Source organism: Anarhichas minor, unplaced genomic scaffold (genome assembly GCF_050575085.1).
Source record: "Anarhichas minor isolate MPS153535 unplaced genomic scaffold, ASM5057508v1 ptg000058l, whole genome shotgun sequence".
Classification (NCBI taxonomy): Eukaryota; Metazoa; Chordata; class Actinopteri; order Perciformes; family Anarhichadidae; genus Anarhichas; species Anarhichas minor.
In genome coordinates, this window is record NW_027466504.1 from 7486966 (window position 1) to 7507223 (window position 20258).

The window sequence follows — 20258 nt, forward strand, 5'->3', positions numbered from 1 at the left end:
ACTGACTCACACATCGCTGCTCTTTCATTCTATCTGTGGGAGAAAAAAAGAAAAAGAAAAAGAAGAAGAAGAAGAAGAAGAAGAAAGAAGTCAAAAAACCAGCAACGCTGTCTGCATAGTCTGTGTTCACACTGTCGTTAAAATCTGTCCTCGGGCTCCGTGGTCCAGCTGTATGTGTGCGGTGCTGTCACCCTTTAAAAGGATCGCAGAGCCAAGAAGAGCATTGATGCTGCATGGTGCACGGTGTTAGACACGGAGGGGGGGCTCACCTGGAGGGATCAGACCAAAGCATGAACCGTGCCTCACTGATGCAGACCCCTCTGCGAGACTCTCTTTGTGGCTGATTTGTTATTGCGTTACGGAGTGCTCCAAGCCAGAAAAAAAAGAAGAAATTTCACACAATATCATCATCATCATCATCAACTCGCTGCTGTGCTGCCACAGAAGCCCCTGTCACAAAGTCCTTGATCGCTGTAATGAATTGAGTTTTACTCATGAAAGCACGCTGAAGGCTCCTAAACCGAAGTTTGCAAAGGGGCATCTTGAGTAAACCTGATCTGCTTTGTACGAACTGTACAGTATGCCCTCATTAAATGAACTGATTGTGGTTCCACTTCCTCAGCGTGACACAGACATACTGGTGAAACACAGAGCCACGAATTCCAAATTTGATTTTGTGGCTAATTGTATTTTTGGCCTCTGTGCTCAAGATTGAGGGGCTTTCTATCTTTGATAGCAAAATAGCTATCATATGTTTTGACAGAGGGAGTGGTTGGTCTAATAGATTTCTGTGGGACCGGCAGTGATTGTTGAGCTATAGCTTTTTGCCTGAGGCATCAGAGAGAGAGAGCTGCTCTCTGGCCATGTGGGGCAGCTGTCCCCTGTTCTTGTTACACCTAGTAGCCCGAGGTGAAGGCAGGATAATTGGGGTCAACCAGAATCAGATTTGATTTTTTTCTTCACTGGAGGTGTAAAGGAGAGTTTTGTGTCCGCTGCTCAGTATATATGTAATATCCCTGTTTCCCTTGTCTTTCCTTGCGCCAATGCTCATTTAAAATCCTGCTTCTACCGTTAGAAATTCATCTTATTGCTTTCTACCTCTGCAGCTCAGTATTAAATTTGGAAGAAAAAGAAGGAACCTATTTTTCATTCGCTGTTCATATTCCTTCATATTTGTGGACAAGTAAGGGTTGTTGAAATTGAGTTCCTTAATCCTTTAGTTTGGGCTCACGAGCAGATATGGAGGCATCAGAAAGGCGTCTTCAACAAGAGATATGTGCAAGTTCTGCCATTTTTTTTGATCTTTGCTTCTGATGAAATAATTCTCGTTGGTCACACAAACTGTTCTTGTTTCTCTCTGCACCACCGTTTCCGTATAAACCAAAGTGCCCTGAATTCCCTGCATTATTCACAGACACATTTCGTCAAAGATGACTAGCCTTTGAGGGAATATCACTTTTTATTTGGCCTTGCTTGCCAAGCTGCCTGGCTGTTCCAGGCCTCAGGAGGTGCACTGACCTTAAAGCAACGGGCCAAGTGTGTGACGTGAGGTCGACCCTGTGCCATCAAACAGCTAACGCCATGCAGTCATCATAGCTTGGTGGGCACTCCAGGAGTCACATATCTCCCCGTAGCAAAGCAAAAAAGTTCAATCTAAATGGAAATAGATCTTTGACATTTAACAAAATGGTGGAGAAAAAAAACAACAAAAGCTGAAAACTGCATGAGAAAAAGAAAAAGTTATTTTTCTTCTCAACACAGAAAGCGAGGATAATGAGATGGGTGCTATTTCACTTTACTTGTAAGCCGGAGCAAAACAAGCCAGAGCTTAGGCAAAATACCCAAGAAGTCATTTCTCCCTTATGTGGTTGTGTGGCTGAGCTCATGTCCTAAATCAATCAACGCAAGTGTTTGTGCCTCAGCACGTGGGTGGACCCTTGAATTAGCCAGTACATATTAGAATACTGTCTAAAGGGAGAACAGGAGACAAAACAAGTGGACGCAGGGACGAAAGGAAACAGACGTAGGTGATAGATAAGACAGAGGGCGTTAGCAGGATCCGGATTGTTTTAAGATTTGATAGATTAAAACCACTCTGGGAACTCTTAATCAGTGCCATCTAAAAGCATGATGGAGCGATTGGCCAGAGAAGAGTCTGAGAAGAATAACTGGATAGAATAGATTCATTTGTGCCAAAGGGTTACAGGGTCACAGTTTGGACTCTTTTATCGCAGAGAATTATGGTGACCGAGGAGGAATTTTGTTTATTACATGTATTTGCATTGAAGCATGCCAAAAATGTCCAACGTGAGACGAGCTAGATACACTCCGACATTGACATGTTCTTGGAATTTTAAGGATAAGGATCTAGTCGTCGTCAAACGAGTTGTGCGCTCTGAAACAACACTGGTCATCCCTCAAAACACTGCGAATCATCCCCTCCTCTCAGAGGACGGCTTAGGAGCAGCCCTGGGATACGGCCCAGAGCCTTGGCAAGCCTCAGAAAGCCCTGTGAGATGTTGGGGAAGAGTAGAATGTCAAGGCCTCAGGCTGTTTAAGACTAAGCGGATTGTTTAGAATGCATGTTAAGGATGGGGGCATTCTGGTTTCAAGGAGAAAGTCTCTTTGTAAAGGATCGGTCACAGTGTCTGATATGAACTTAAAAAGGTATTTCTGATCAAGGAGAATGTTGCAGTCATTTCTGCTATTGTTATTGGATTAGTGATGAACAAAGTTAACGTTGAAATGCTTACGATTTCAGCGGTGGATTTGGCGACAGTCGTGGTTATCGTGGTGACAGTTTTAATGGCACAACAAGCACTCGTGGAGCAGCTACTTAGTCAGAAATACAACAGAAGGGCAACTGGTCTGTCTGTTCACTGTGCAGCCAAACTACTGATGTTTTCATTAAATAAATGCCTTCACGCCCTTCATCAAACAGCTCACTGTGGCTGCTCCCTCTTGTTCCATTAGCTAGCCTATACCCCCGTTTGCAAAATTTTAAAACGATCGGCTGACGAAATAATGTAGAAAATGAAACGTGTTCAGTGCTAACCACAGTGACAAATACATTGTGTTTTCTGTGACTGCTTCACAATAAGAGCCACCCTGTGGCTTGCCAGTTGAACGCTTTTAATGTGAAGCAGCAGCAGCAGGATGTTGTGTTTGCAGTAGCGCAATGCGTCTTTGATAGCCTGTAAAGAAAGCAAACAGGAAACAGTGAGTTTTACCTGTTCAAGTAAATCCCTAGTGCTTAGGTGGACAATCTGAATTCAGTGCGGGAATGGCGGACTCCGCCACTGTCAATAAAAACTGCAATATATCGAGAAATAATTACAGAATATTATTAATGCATTGAACAACTATTGCAGGAAACATGCAACCTGTTTGATTTCATAAAGACCTTAATGATTCTAACTTAAAAAAAAGTATTGTTATACATTTACCCAAACTTCACTCACAGCAGTTTTGAACAAATTCCAGTGGTTTTTAAGATAGGATGTTAGTAAAGACATTTCCCTGAGAGAAAATGTTCAGCCATAGGCCACAGTTGTGAGTGCCACTTTAAAGCTCTATTAAACAGTGTTTAATATGAATCCCTGAAAAAGGGGTTGCTAATACTTACAATCACCATCTCCCAAAATAGGCACTCCACTCTGCAGCCCTAAAGCTTTTAGCTTTTTATTTTATCTCCCAGGTCTATATGGTTTAGTTCCAAATGGCTCCCATACCCATGGGCAAACAAGATTACGTTAATAGAAAGAGCTGAAAATGAGCTGCTGAGGAAGAAAGTACAACATCAAGCATCAGGTGGTGAGAATAAGGACTCCAATGTATACTTGTGTTGCTCACACACCTCTGTCGCTTTGATTCTGCTGGTCTGTTGCGGTCAGAAATGACGAGAGTAATCTGCTGCTTGTTTGTTTGACTATTCCAGTGCATTCTCCCGCTGCGTTTCTTAATTTTGGCAGCCAACATCTGAGGCACTGAATCACAGGTCATCCACTCTGTAACCCTCATTATCTCGGAGATGAAGTAAAAATTGAGATAACAGGCTCGACTGTGGCTGGAGCGACGTGGAAACACTTTTGGGATCGGATGCCGTTGACACAAATTGACCAGAGACGGAGGGGTAACAATGACCATAAAGACTGCGGCCTCCAGGAATGCCCATTCATTTGATCTTCGTCTGAAAGGGCACAGAGCGAGCATTCATTGCTGTACTTCGTTTTTGCAAAATCAACCTGATTAATTAATTAGTAGCCTTTGAAAAGCGGCAGTCTGTTCAGGTACATCCAATTAAACCAAACAAAAGAATAATTCGAGTACAGGTGAAAGCATGAGGGGAAAATACAAAAATGATTTGTTTAGTGACGTCTGTGGAAAAAATAAGTAATGGAGAATAAATGAGAAAAAAATGCAGAAACAGAAAAAGGCCAGGGCAGAGAGAGAAGAATATTTATGTGAAGAAAGGATGGACCGAGCTGTTTGTGTTTAGCAGAAGGAGAGCGTGGATCAGCAAACTCTGCAGGTGCTGTGGTAGAAATAACCATTATTCCATTGAGAGCAGAGGCAGCCGACTATCACAGCAAGACAGCAAGGGTTTCCTAACAGCCCAGTCTGTCACCGCCCTAAGCTACTCTGGCATTTCATTCCCCGCAATCGTTTGATCAGCTCATTATGTCTCGCTGTCCCTGCTGTCATCTATCCAACCCCATCTCTTTATCCCTCCATGGGCATCTGATCGCTCAGTTACTCTCCGTGTCTTCTTTTTACCATTTCATCTTAAAGGGAAACTGTGTTTACTGCGGTTGCCCTGTAGGTCAACTTATCCATTAGATGGTGAAATTTTACCGTAGGAAGAAAAATAATAGGACAGACAATTCCTCCACGATCATTGGATGCATAGCCTTGAGATTATGTTCAGATGTTCATGTGCCTGATGTGATCGTCAATACTTTGGTCCGTAACTAAATAAAGAGTAACTGACTTTCACTGCAGGCTGAGCTGTGCTTTGTGTTAAGTGCGAATTAGCATATGTTAACGTCTTACGCATAATAGCATATGCTCTATATTCATGCCGGGTTGCTCTTTCCATAATAATATACTATAATTCATATGTAAACTAGAAAGATGCGCTTAGTAGACTGCAGATCTCCGCCAGTTGTGTCTGCCAACAACCACGGCTGTATTATGTGATTGAGTTAAGACAGCCAGAGGCTATAAGGTGAAGTAAAACAAACTTCGTTCAAACTCAAAAACAAGCGGCAATGCATGCAGGCCGTCAGCTCAAAGCCATCGTGGAAGACATTTCGTACAATCTTGCAAAATTTAAATTAACCAAGCTGTCCATGAGTATGGAACAGGTAATAGAAGGTGTCTTGAGAAAGTGTGAGTCACGGCGACTATGAGAGGTACTTGAGCATGCAGCCAATTGATCACCCAAAACATTATGCAGTTTGCTGCAGCAGAATGCGAGATTAGCCATGGACAGACGATGAGTTGCACAGTCACTCACTCACCGATGCACACACTGATCGCATGATCCTCCTGGCGGCAAAAGTAATTATTTTATTATTAATCTGAGTCTTCAAAGTAACTAATAACTACAGCTGTCAAATGAAATAAAGTGAGCAGTGCAGAATTTCCCTCATAAATGTTTGGAGTAGAAGTATATAGTGGAATGAAATAGAAAAACTCAAATAATGTACTGTACCTCAAAACTTTAAAAGGACAGTACATGAGTACAGTAAATGTACTTAGTTATCACCACTGCTCGTCTAGTTGCAACTGTACACTCAGGTGCCAGTTTATAAGCTGCATGATGGTGCAGCTGTTGTAGACTGCATTAGTTTTACCTGAGTGTACCTAATGATCTGGCAACTGAGAGTATAGACTCGCAGAAAATAACATGTTTGGTCAAAAGACAGATTTGGGTCAATATGAAATTAATCAAAGCAAACATTTTTGCATAATTTTTGCTGTGAGTTCATAACATCACATCTGAAGAATATTTCCCTGGTTTTCTCTTCTGTTACATCCAGTTTGCTCTCGTATCGCAAAGAGTTGTGGAAGAAATCACAACCAATTCCCTCATTTGTGTGGCGTAGTCATCAGTGAGGCATAGAATTATTATTTGTGGCAAATCTATCCGAATGGCCTGCCCACAGAGCTGAAATGAACATAATGAATCAGACGCCGCCATGTTTACAGGGGGCATTCATCAAGAATCCAGTCATTCACACAACAGTCACAGTGAGGCTTGTGCTCAGGCTGTTGGCCTTTAACTTAAATGGCATTTTCAGCTGGAAAATGATATGCTGGAATTTAACTGTTACCATCATACAATCAAATTTTACAATACTGATCCTTTGGCAGAAATTATGTTAAGAATAATAGATATCGCTTTAACAACTCCAAGCCCAGAAGATGTGAATGATGGCAATAATATTATATAGACCTACTGTCCGATATTATGTGCTGTAGCCAATCCAGTCCTGTGAAAAATGTCCCCAATTATGATGAGATATTTAAACCGCAGCTGGTGCTCAGCAGGTGGAGGCTGAGCTGAGGGGGGAATGTCGTAGCCCTCGGAGGTGTGGACGGAGTGTGAAAGGGACAGTTCCCGCTCTGCTTTACACTTCCTACCGTCGGGATATTTCTATTCTTATCCATTCTCCGTCTCTCTCTCTCTCTCTTTCTCTGTCTGTCACCTCCTCCCTCCATTGCCCCTTTCTCAGGTATTTCCCTTAGATCTGCCCCATTACTGTCATTTCCAGCTTCATACTCTTATCTGTAAAAAGACAGACGAGGGGCTGAGGAGATGAAAGAGCCTTTGTCCAACACACACACACACACACACAAGTCTTCTGGCCCAAATCTCAAAATATATAACAAGCATGCCTCTTTCCTCCTGGAAAAGCCTTTATTTCATCTGTGTGTGTGTGTGTTAGTGTGTGTCCTTCTCAGGCCCCTGGGTTTTGCTGTCAGACCAGACTCTTTCCGTGGTTTCCTAAGCTTAGACGGTGTAGTCATAGCTCACTTTTTTTCCGACACAGCAAGGTGAATAACATGCAGCAAACACTTTATGTTACAGTCGCCTAGAGGGAAGAGGTAGAGACACATCTCTGGCAACTTGTATAACTTAGAGGTCACCAGCCGTTGTGTTTTGAGTTCATTAAATTGAAATCAGCTTCACAACGTTTGCCGAACGCTGGGAACAGACGCGGGCGTTATTGACAAATGGAAAGACGAGACCCTCCAGGTGCAACAGCTCGTTATATTTCGACCCGCGTACAGAGGTTTTTAGTCTTGACAGCAGCAGGAGGAAGCTTGATCAGCGGACGGCACACCGGATAACAGCTCGACTATGATTATGGTTGTGTAATAAAGGCAAACTCCAAATTCTCAAGGTGACTACGTATAAGCTGTACAATACATGCACCAAAGGGTTTTTAGCTTACATTTTGACAAATTGGTACCATTAACAACATGCTGCATTATTTAATTGCGGTTCCTTTCTGCAGTGTGGCCTTCTTGGATGTACAGACAGCTGTCACTGATACTGAAGAAAATGTTAAAACATGATTCCCAAGCAAGTTCTGGGGTTATAAGAAGTTTCTCTTTCTGATTGACGTTTATTTGTGGTGATGATTAAATCCTCAGAAAGTGCAAGTCGCGCTGAATCCCAATATATGCGTATCCTGTCTGTGTGTTCAGATTCAACTGAGTCATGATGACTCTGCGGCACACCTACAAGAACTAACATCCTGCTGTTTTTAGAACACCAGCATGCACCTGTCCCTTTCACCTTGCAAACTATCTTTTATCTCACCTTTTCCCTCCACGTCCTTAGTGCAACCCCCCCTCACAGTTTGAAAACACCTGGTTTAAAGCCAAGGTCAAAGGTCAATACTTTCATTTTTTTTAGCCGACAGCACACGTCTGTCCATTGGGAGACAATATTCTGCATGTGTCTGACGATAAAATAGGGGGCTACAAGTCCCACGTGGCTCCACCCAGCTGTTCCCTAAAAGAATATAAAGAAAGCACTTGCAGGGCAGTGATTCATGCTTACATCACTGTACTTGCATGTGCAGTGGGAATATTTTTACATCAGCGGGCATTGTTTATTTGCTCATGCCGAATTGTGCAAAAAGCCCTGCGGCTTCTAAAACAACATCACCATCCTCAAGATAATGAGTAAAAAAAGATCAAGATGACATGGGGATTTTCTGGAGAGAAAATCCAAATGGTAGCCAGACTCATCCCAGAGAAGAGTGCTTGACAGAAATCAAACAACTAAGAGGAAGAAAAATAATTCAAGCCGTGGCCAAAGAAACTCAAACAGCCCGAGGATAGAAAAGTGAGAGTGTCAGAGAGAGAGAACATTCAATATATACACGTTCTAGATCAGCAGATGTATTGTAAGTCATTATAGATCCATGAAAGTATAACATCACTGTGTTTTTGTGTTTGTTCACGTTTCTGAGGAAAAGCCACTATTTGTGTATCGAATTTTCTGTGTAATTTTGTTGTGTGTGTGCACAAAATGCATACACGGTTACCTGTTTCTGTGTGTGTGTGTGTGTGTGCATCTATTAGTGCACCCTGGCTGCTGATGCTGCTAATGACTAGCTTCAGCACTCTGCAGACGCTGTTGAGGGTTGTGTATGTTCACCCTGGCTTTGGACAAATAAAGACCACGAGGCTGGAATCTCTCTCTCTCTCTCCCGTTGCTGTCGACTCTGACATTTCGCTGGGATGAGCAATGAGCATGACAGCACTGATAAATGTCGCCGTTGTGTCCCAGGCCCATATTTGTGTCCAACACCACTGCCTGCCAGTGTGAGGGATCAGGGTGTCCATGAGTAAATCTCGCTACCTCCCTCCCTTCCTCTGTCTTTTCTCCAACACTCCAAACACAGTTAGCCTATGCCTTAACTTAATAAACTACACACACAAGCAAAGGCACCCACATGCTCAAAGTACAGTACCTTTTGCTGAGATTTGAAAACACTCTCTGTAAAAAGAAAACGATAGTGTTTGCTGGTATATATGTTACGGTATATTTCCGTAATCAGCAAAATGGTTAGTACATTTAACAGTGGTAAAATGTATTTTTTACAAAACATAAATGCATTTTTTTTATTTTGGCTGATATATTTACAGTGTTTCACTGTTACAGAAACTGTATTCTACCTTATTTGAGTATACGCTCTTTTACTGTCATGGTATGACGGTTTTTCGCCGTGCTCAGTGCACCTTTAGGTGATACCACAGATGTCAATTATTCAGCCTGCAGGATTCGTTATGCGCACCGGAGCAGGTCTGTTTCTTTTATGTTTTTATAATCATCAATTTCAAAGCAAAGCGAATGAAGTGACAAACAAACGATTTGTCCTGTAGATTTAAACATTTCAAAGTTAACTGATTCACACACAACTCCCTTGTGTATTCACCCTCCGGTGAGTGCGGTTTATCGAAAGGTTGCGGGATAATTACAGAGTAAGCGTAGCTGGAATAAAATTAGATAGAGCAGGTGCACATTGTTTGATTATATCCCAGTTATTAAAGGAACAATCGACCATACAACAAATCAGCACTGTTAATCAGCCTGATAATGCATCTTGTTTGTGCAACAGTGGAGTTTGACTGCAGAGTGTCGATCTAAAACATTAATGAAACATCAAGTATTACTGGCAGTTACTAAGAATGTGGCTTCTATAGAGAAGCTAATCTTTAACTCACATGAATAGACTGAGATGACATCGTTTTTAATAAATGGTTGCCTCAATAAAATGAAATGTTGCCAAAACCAGAGGCATTTTAAGAAAGCTGTGGAATATATGACCTATACTGTAATTCATAGTGAAAGCAGTAGTTCAGCAATCTTGGTAAGAAGTCTTATTTGCTTTCTTCCAGAGAGTTAGATGATGAGATTGATCATCACCACCAGTCCTAGAGGGAAAATATATGAAATGAATGGCTTCATGTATATGAGATGCAAAGTCAGGTACAGCAGAACACTGAACTACAACACGTCATTACAGAACGACTCCTGTGCACCGCAGTGCTTTATATGAGCACCCAAGGGTGACAGTTTCCTCCACTGTACAAAAGAAAGAGAGAGAGAGAGAGAGAGAAAGCTCACCAGATCTGATGAGCCGACTCCAATGGGCCGTTAAAGTCGATGATTTTACTCAGCAGGCTCAATGAAAATGAGCCTCGGACCTGCGGAGCGTTTGACAAGCCTGCTGGCAAATCATCTGCTCTTAGCAGACCTGGCTCGGTTCTCTCCTGCTGTGGGCTGGAAACTTATCTCACCACGACACCCCACACACCACCACCATGCTTCCTTAATTCCCCCAATGCATCTGTGTCCCCTCGGCCATGTCCTGCCAGCTTCAGACCACTGCGTTTCCTAATGCCGGTCTCCAATATGAGCCTCTGACCTTTCTCCACGTGTCTCCAGGACCTTTATCGCGGACAGACACCCGTAGTCTGACCAAGCCAGCCCTCGTTTCATTCTCATACTGGCTTCTTTAATACACATTCTTGAAATTATCCGGTGTGAATGGGTAATTAAAATCGAAATGACCCTGCCTTTTCCACCAGAGTGTACAGCGTGACAAACGAAAGGATGGCTTTTTCCTTATTTTTCTCGCCCATTTTGCCAAATTTCAGAAGGGATATCTCCAGGGAGGCCGGCGCTAGCTGAGTGTCACTCAGCTTCTATCCAGCCCCCTCTCCCCTCTCCCCTCTCCCCTCTCCCCTGCGTCTGACAGGACCGGTGCTGTGCATTCCTCACACGTTCGGCAGAGGCCGGGACTGTAACCGCCAACACAAACAGAGACGGAGAGAGAGGCGACCTGACAGTACAGTACGAGACGCCTCTCGGAAAACACATAATGTCTTCTTGAACACCTCGCATTAATTATGTGGATCGAATATGATTACATTCGCTATGCAGTTTGCTGTATGGGGAGTTCAGATGAGGATATTAGTATAAAGAGCGTAGGTGTGTGACTTCATTTGTTGGCTAACAATTTAATTTACCCATCCGTTTCCTTTTTTTTCTAGCCCAAAGACCTCAGTCCTCCGGTCTCAGTACTGTCTCCAAACTTCAGCCTTCAAACCCATCACCCATAACTCAACCTGACCTCCAGGCTCAATAACTTCTGTTTCCACAAAATACCCCTGCAGGGTGGTCCAATTCCATCAGAAACAAACCCTCAAATGTCATGATTTTATAGGTCTCTGTAATCCAATGGGAATCCTCCAGTAGATTGTTACTGATTGAAACCGCCGTTCCTAAAAAGCGCTCTTATCCCCAGGCCCCCCCCCCCCCCCGCAATCAACACCACACATGAGTGCACATTAGTTGTCAAGGCAGCAGTGCTGTGCTCTGGTCTTCGGGTCCGATATGAATGAAATAAAGCGACATAATTAAATCAAGAACGTATCGTCGATCGGTCGGCTCCCCTCTTTCTCCACTGTGACCCACCTCTAATCGAATCGCAGCACCTCTTTATTAAATCACAGATGCCCAGTTGTCTTTGTTTTAATCCAGCCGTGCCAGAGGAGTTCAATTTGATTTTGCAGGAAAAGTATTTTTTTCTGTGTGGAGTAAGAAAGGGGAAACTTAAGCAGAAACCTGTGCTGTGCTACTTTTCCCCTTCCAGCAGTGTTGACTGTGTAAGATAGGGATTTGTGAGAAACCTCGGCTCACCTGCCGCGACTCCCATCCACCAATTATTATGAATTTCTCTTTTTGAGGTTGAGACTTTGGGACAGCACATTTCTCAGAACGCAGAACTCCGTAAAAGCTGACGTGAGCTGATGTGCTCCGTGAAAATGTACCCATTTATATATGCCTAATGGACTTGGGTAAAAAAATGTGTTTCTGATTCACTTTACTAGGTTAGTACAACACAGAACAAAGTATTCCAGAAAGTGTACTTGGGGAATATGCTTATTGGCTTTTCTTGTTAGTTAAGAAGATCAATACCACTCTCCATAAGGTGTTTTTTAAAGGTGCTGGTGCAGATTTTGTTACCTTTGGACAGAGCCAGGCGAAATGTTTCACCCTTGTTTTTATGCTAAGCTAACAGACCACTTGTTAGCTTTCCTCTAGAAAGAGAACAAGCTTATTTCCCAAAACGTCAACCTGCTCCTTTATTAATACCTTTTACTAACATTCCATTAGAATGATGTTGACTCATAGTATCTTAGTACTACTCCTGAAGGCCATCCTGCCCCTCTGCTTCTTCATGCAAACATTAATATATGCACTGTGTTATGATCTTCATACCATAGCACCGTTAACACTAAACATCAGTGTTTATAATTTGTCCACACAGCCGGCCAACAGTCCGCTCCACCATTCTCTCTCTTCATCACTTATTATTTCCGCTTACATCTCTCCTCCTCACATTTCTTCCGATATATATTTGTTTTTTTTAGACATATCGAGGCCCAAGCTCTCAACATCCACCACTGACCCTTTAGCTTTTATTGACCAGCTCAATTCTCCAGCTGGATTTAATGGCGGGTAAGAGGAGGAATGGGAATTTACCAGTGGTAAACGAACCAGAAGATGCAGTGAACAGAGGAGGATGGGAATTTCCCTCAGGGCTCTACACATCCTCTCATCCTAATGGCTTGTAAATCTCATGAGTCACTTTTTCAATAGCGCCCTGCTCGATGATTTAATGACTGGAGTAATAAGGGGAGGTGGGGGGGGGGGGGGGGGGGGGGGTGACATGGCAGTGATGACTGCCCACCTCCGATCTGGAGGGAAAAAAAAAATTTATTTTCACATTCTGTCCAATAATCTGGCAGATGGTCGGCTCCAAGTCTTCTCCCCTCGGTCCCTTAGCTGAACGCACGCAGCTCGCTCCTGGATTGCCAAATGTGCGACTAGGGAGAGAGCAAATGCAATCAAATGTGAACGCGCACAATGCCGGCCTGCAATCCCTTCTGAATGTGTCTCTGGGTTGCGTCAGGCACCGTGGCAGTCACAACCTGTGAACCGCGCTGGTGGGAAGTGCAACAAGGCGAGGAAAACGGCTTAACCTCACCATTTAGGAGGGACAGGACTAGCCCCGAGCCGACTATTGAGACATTCCAATGGACCTCTTGTTCCACGTGTGGGGCTCTGCGCCCCCGTGCCGTCGGACGTGGCAAAGCTCCCCCGGTGTTTTTAATTTCTCTTGAGAGGTGAAGGTCACGCGCACCGTCTGCTAAGTGAGCTACGCAGTGTTCAAGCTGCTTTGTGGCCTCCTGCACCTGTAGATAAATGCTGCGTGACTGCAGTTTAATAAGTGGCTCTCTGAGTTTGGCTCAGACCGCTAGCAGATATAATGCCATCAATATTGATGAATGCTCAGCTTCTGTTTGGATATCTCTGTGATAGGCTGAAAACAAACACACGCACACACGCACACACACACACACACACACACACACGCACACACACACACACACACACACACACACACACACACACACACACACACACAGCCAGTGAGCCAAAAGATTACTTCCAAACTTAGATTTGTGAAAACGGGAGCTTGCCTGAAGTTAATCCAGCTAAGCTATTCCACTCTTCTGTGTGCATCATTGCTCCACAGCATATCCAACTAATTAAGGAGGAATTTCTTGACTTTTGTTTTTTTTCCTTCTCTTGTCACGCTGGCACAGCAGAGGAAATGTATTCCCAAGGACAGAGCCACAGATTCTGCCCACAGTGCATTGCATATCAAGAGCTCTCCAATCAGATGCTCGCACTGGTCTCCACGCTGTTGTGTGCTGAATCTCCAAAGTGTTTCAGCGATTCAGTTTTATTTCCTTGGCCGTGGCTGCGCTCAACAGATTTAGAACGTGCATCTTGCAGAGATGGATTGGAATTGGTGATGATGAATTGGCCCAATTGCAGAGCTTTTTGATGAAAAGGAACGAGGGAAGAGGCAAAAATCTCAAACCTTCCTGAGTTAGAAAAGGGGTCAGATGTAAAGATTTAAAGCCTAGACTAAAGCACAGTCATGGGGATGGATGTGAATGTACTGTGCGCTATCAGCGGCTATCTCAACATCTTCACATACTCACCCACAGAGCCGCTAGGATGCTGGTTAATCCAGAAAGTTGTGGCCCCTATAGAAGCCGTTATACCATCGCTCAATAATGTCTCTACACAGAGCAAACAGAAGCAGATAAAACAGAATGAGGTGCTCCCCAGACAGCCAGCAGGCGGTGCTGAGTTCAGGGCTTTTTGTGCGCCTCCGTTTTTATGAGCACTTAGAGCGCTCATCTCTTCTGGCCAGAGAGCAGGTGAGAGGGCCTTAGGTCTCACTGGAGTACTGATTAGAGTTTGCCTTTGTAGAATTGTTTACACACTTCTTACTCTGCATTTTGGAGAGACATGGTGGGTGTTGAATGCTTTATTTCCTCGTCTCTCTCTCTTTGAATCAATGTGATTACATCCCAGCCGGATAAATTGGGGTTCACGCTGTGTATGTCGTTACCTCTCCGAGCTCTGACATTAGCTGCACTAATGTGACTGTAATCCACATTGTCCTTCCTTCCCCGCTCAGTCCAACGCATCCTCTGTCACCAGCCTGTAAATGCTGCACTCCCCCACCGCTTTCATCTCAGCCTGTAAAATACAATGATAGTAAAATTTGTTTCCACAAAGGCCAGGCCCTTCTATCCACGGATGAAAGCCTTGATTAATTCCAACTATACGTTCGGAGCCTGGAGCCCTCAAAGTGCACCGAAACCCCCCACTGGAGTATTTCTTTTAATAAAGTCCACGCCCGGAAGAGAGGAGATGAGGCAAAAAGAAACTCGAGCCAAGGCAAATCCTTTGAGGGCGGTATTGATTTGTTGCAGGAGATTGGATACAAATTCTCCAAAAGTAGGAGGAATATCATTACATGTCCAACAGGCATTTTAATTTTGACCTTATGAAAGGGATCATCCCCAGCGAACACGGAGATGGTGAAAATATCTGAAAATAGTGAAACTTCAGGAGTTCATTTGCCATCTGTAGCTGCATCCTCTTATCAAATATCTCACCTGAAGCAAACATGGGGTTTGATTTCATGGAAATCTTCAGCAATGCACGAACGGCCCCATGGCTTTTAAATAATAATGTTTCCCTCTGCAGCAGTTTTGTGCGTGCTACGTGCATTCTAATGTGAAAGGAAATATTGTGAAGATGAATTTTTATCTCGGTAGTTACCCTGGGGGAGCGTGTGCCTTAAACTCATTAAGACGTCAGGGGTAGGATGCACCACAAGCAGTAGCCTACGATAAACCTTGCAGAGTGACAGATAGACCACTGCTTTGTTTAATGACCTGAGAGCTCTGTGTGTGTGTGTGTGTGTGTGTGTGTGTGTGTGTGTGTGTGTGTGTGTGTGTGTGTGTGCGCTCATAAGCGAGGAGGTGTGTGCCTATCCCTCTGCGTTTCTGTCCCTGCGGACTGCAATAACATTCCTTGTAACTGGTGTCTGGGCAAGAGGACGAGCTGGGAGTAGTTGGTGGAGTGTATTGTGTGTCATTAGCGCAGTCAGGGTTTTTTGTGCAGGCGCATACCGTTAATGTAATGTTCAGTTATCATGACACAGTTATCATGCGGACCAACAAATTGACTTTCCACGGGGTGTAATACGGCGCACGTCTTTCAGAGGGATTAAAAACAGATAATTGGTTTTCCTGGTACTTGAAGAGAGAGGGGGGGGGGGGGGGTCAGGGTCACGTAGAGACATTTTTGTTTCTACGTGAATCCATTTTAATCCAGAAGAGGTTTGCAGAACATGTGTAAAGCCTTGTAGCGCTTCACGCTGCCACAGTTTCACACTGAGGAGGAGACGCACAGGATCCAGGATCTCCACGCTCCTCAGCTCTGCTGGAGCAGACGCGTGATGAATGCCTTGCTGAAGGGCATGTAGTTATTCGGGAGAGCATCACTCAATCTCTATTTCCACCTGCAGTGAAGCAGCTCATCTGGGGAGCAAACAAAACCCAAGAAATTTTAGGAAACTTCAGCTATACTTTTATTTATTTCATTTTGAAACTTACACTGGCCTGTATCGCTAGCAGTGCCTCCATCATTGCCCTATTTTAATTACAAATTTTCCCAAAATCTCTAACAAGAACAAGGTCGTCTCTGACGGATCACCGAGAGGCCTCGGAGGGCTGGAGGCAGCAGGAGCGTGCTGATTTGTACAGCCGAGTGTATCGGTGATCTCGGATGAAGTCGCCCAACTTACATGGCCTCAGATGTGTTAATCCTTGTGAAAGAACCGGCCTCCTCTTCTCTTGTTCCCTGCAAAATGCAGACATTTAAGCCTAATCGGGCTGTGCATCTTCAACGCATGTTGCTCTGTGTAAAAAGCATCTACTTAAACGCCTAAAAATGAGTAACTGATCAGTGTTCATTTGTTCCTTGCTGCAGATTTACAGAGTTTCTGGAGCCCTTTGAGAGAGTGATTCAACCAGAGGAGCTTTGGCTCTACAAGAATCCTCTGGTTGAGTCAGACCACATTCCCAAGAGGGTCATGTTCGTAAGTACCTGCTTTCTATTCATGCATTCCTCTTCTGACAGACTTGATTGCCACTAAATAGGTGGTCATTGTTGCGGTCTACATGACGTGCATCCTCTGCTTAATTCTTAGTGATCGTGGTGGTGCAGAAATACTGCAAAGCCTCTTCTCTCGAGTCGAGGCTTGAATCGTGTCGATAGATACAAGAAGGGCTCTATGCAAACTGCGGTGATTAGTGCTTCCAATGTAAATATAATCTTCTCTCGGACAAGAAGTGGGCGGTGAAAGGTTACGATTTCTTTCTCTGGCTCACGCTGTAAATGCTGAGCAAAATAACCTAAAGAATCTCATGGAAAACACATTTTTGGCTTCAATAGACTTGAAATACAGAGCTCATTCCAATGCTGTTGTGAGTCATACATTGTCTTCAGACTCGGATGGCGGACACTAGATGGTCCAATTTTCAAAGTGTGATTATGGTGAAATATGACAACACCCACAATGCCAAAACAAACAAGCTGTTGTTATAGACCTGATAATACGGCACTATTTCCATCTGCCTCCAACGTAGACAGATCTAATGACATGACATGTTTGGGAGGCAATTTTAATAAAATCATTTCTGAGTTCAAAAGGAAAAGAAAATCAACAATTGACGAAATGTGCTTATTTGCTCTCCTGCCATTAAATTGATGAAAGGATTTATACCACTCTCATGTCTGTACGAAAGTATGAAGCTAGAGAGCCAGGAGGCGATTAGCTTAGCATAAAGAGCATCCAGAGCAAGGACAATTTTTCTGAGCGTTTGTACCTTGAATAAAGGAACGAAACACGTTGTGCAGAGCGTGCACATATTCGACTTATATTGCACAACACAAGAGCTCTGTGGACCGAACCAAGACAGCAAATTTGATTTCTCCTTTCAACTTTGACAAAGGCAGTGCAGACCAGATCCACTCCTTCTGTTCTTACCTTTCACAATAAAAGCCCTAGACATATAACTTAAATTCACTCAATAAAAAAAGCTTACAGCTGGCTATGCAATTTACCTCAAACAGTGGTTGCAACTGTCCCAAGTTTGCATCGCTGCTGGTACGAATAGTTTTAATGCGAAATTTTACATTTTTGCTCGAATCAATACCTTCTAAATGTGTTTTCCATATTGGTGCTCAGTCCCGATGATGATTGCATTATGTACCCTGTTCTCTTATATGATAAACTCTTTTTTCAGGCTTCTCATGGCTGCCGCCCTGTTTAAATGGGGTTGTGACTTTTAGCTGAATAGTGCACAGTTACAGTTAATCACTTCTCTGACAGGCTGACATGTTTAATTCCGTACAGCTGGATGTCTATTTCTGCATGCTGTCTTGTCAGAAGAACTCGTAGTAGGCACTCACTCTTAAATTAAATAATTAAATCAACTTAACAGGGAAAGTGGTCTCTGCCGATTGCTTATTTAACTCACCTCTTTGCTAACTGACAGCGCTTCTTTGACTGGCGCACCGCTCCGTCCTGTGTTCCCCCCCCCCACACACGTCAGTCATCTCATTATGTGCAGAAACAGCTGCAGAGGCGGTGAGCACTAACTGTCATTCATTACACATGATGGCAGCCCCTCTGAACTTTGTCTGTATCAACAGTAGGTACTGTACGTTGAGGCTCTAATGGCGTTAAGAGGCCTTGGTGACAGATCAATTTAACCAATTATAAAGGAGTTTAAACAGCAACAGAAGTGGATTTGCACTTAAATAAAACACTGAGTTTAAATTGCTCATCATTAAATCATTTGTTATAACAAACTCTTGAGTGAATTTATTATAGAAAGCCTCCTCCAATCAAGCAGAAAACACAAAAAACGCCTATATACTTCCTCCGCCACTCGTCTGTGGTGCTGAGCGTCCAGCAACAGACAAACCCGTGAGCTTATCTCCAGCTCATCTGAACTCTATTATTTCTTGTTTCCTTTTTCAACATGTTTTTTAAAAGATGTTGACAGTTCATATTAGCTTCAACGTCCATAGATCTTTGCTAATGGCAGGCCCCTAAATAATGAATGGGAGACAAGGCCCCATCTCCCCCACCAAAACCCCAGCCCACGTGCCTCTTATAGGGTAAAATGCTCCCGGTGCCGAGACCCAACTGTCAGGCTTCTTCAACGTCATTGTGCTGACAGTAGCCCTGAAGGTGTGGGGAATCTGGCCATTAAAAATAGCCCATGGAGGGGATTTACATGAAGCTACGCTGTGACTCACTGCAACCTTCATTTAGATATATGCCGTTAGCGTGCACGCAGCCTTAAGAGTCACTCTCTCATTATGGAAGGGGCAGGAATATTCTCTAGTGCTCGTAATTTGTTCGACACAATGATCTTAGATATCCTCTGATCAGTGAAGCCAAAGGTTGTATTTCTGGCTGTTGTCTATGCAAATGGGTAATACTGTAGCATACAGACCTCAAATCAGTGCCAGAATGCAAATCTCATCTTTGCTTTGTTTCCATTTTATGAAAACGTTCATGTAATTCACAGGTAGAACAAACAATGTCCATTTCCAGAAAAGATATTCAGAGTGTTAAAATAACAGAAAATTGGTTGAGAATGATTTTCTTTTACTGGGGATCTCCCTGAGAGCTGCATACTGTATGTGAGTCTTCCCTTCAGGCGGAGTTAACTAGGCTACAGTTATTCACAGACCAAGGGAAGTATGACCTTTATAACAAATGTTTCCAGTTACACTTACATAACTTTGAACAAGGATTTCATGGTTAAACAGATGCATATAGGGGTGTTAAAGGGGACATATCCTGTTCATTTTCATGTTCATACTTGTAATTCGGGTTTCTACTAGAACATGTTTACAAGCTTGAAAGTAAAAAAATAAAGAAGGGGGGGGCGGTGTAATCTAAAGAACCTTCAAGTGACATAGGAAGGGGAGCCAAATCTGAATGGTTTGGCTTGAATCACATGTTTTGTGATCTGAGCAACGCACGAAAAACTGACTGGGTCGTCTTCTTTCACAGTTTGTGGGCTGGTAGTGACTCCAGATACCTAAATGTATGAGCACATGCACTGAATAAAGTGAACCTTTAATGTCACCTTCAAGAGCATCTAGAAATGTGAAAAAGACAATGAACATTATTTAAGACCATGTGCTATAAAATGCATCTCTTTGTCAATGAAAAGACATGAATGTGTATTTATGAGTGTCTTTAAATGACCACATGATGTTTATGGATGCTTTAATGTGTCTGGCAACTCAAACCCTCATAAGCCTACTGCTGCTTTCCTTATCTACATATGACTCTTCATATCTTTGATTAACTGCTACATACTCCCAGGAGTGCCAATGTATCATTTTAGGTTATCAAGAGAGCATCTGAAAGTAAAATACTGGCAGGACAGGACTGAAATACTGTCTAAAAATAGCTGCCCCCCCCCTTCCCTGGATTCCCTCACAGCGATACAGTGATGGGAGCTGCTGTGACTGAAAGGGCACTGACACTGCATTTTGTTGGCAAACATGACGGATGTCACTGACTGCTGAGTTGCCACAGCTTCGTTGCTGTGGTCCAGTTTTGCCAGGTAACATTTAAGTACATACGGTATATGAATCTGTGTCTGTCTCTTTGTAGGTGGGTGTAGGTGTGTTTAGCCACCTGGACATATAATAGCTGCTCATTCTACTCACTATGTGGCGAACAGTGAACGCCTCA

At 43.4% G+C, this 20258-nt stretch overlaps 1 protein-coding gene across 1 annotated transcript in view; it reads left to right on the forward strand.

Moving 5' to 3' along the window:
• The window catches only part of plpp4 (phospholipid phosphatase 4), a 36302-nt gene that overhangs the window by 862 nt on the left and 15182 nt on the right, over nt 1–20258 (forward strand). The window contains exon 2 of the mRNA XM_076077142.1: nt 16460–16568. Within this exon, the coding sequence (XP_075933257.1) occupies nt 16460–16568 (109 nt within the window). The remainder of the gene's footprint in view (nt 1–16459; nt 16569–20258) is intronic.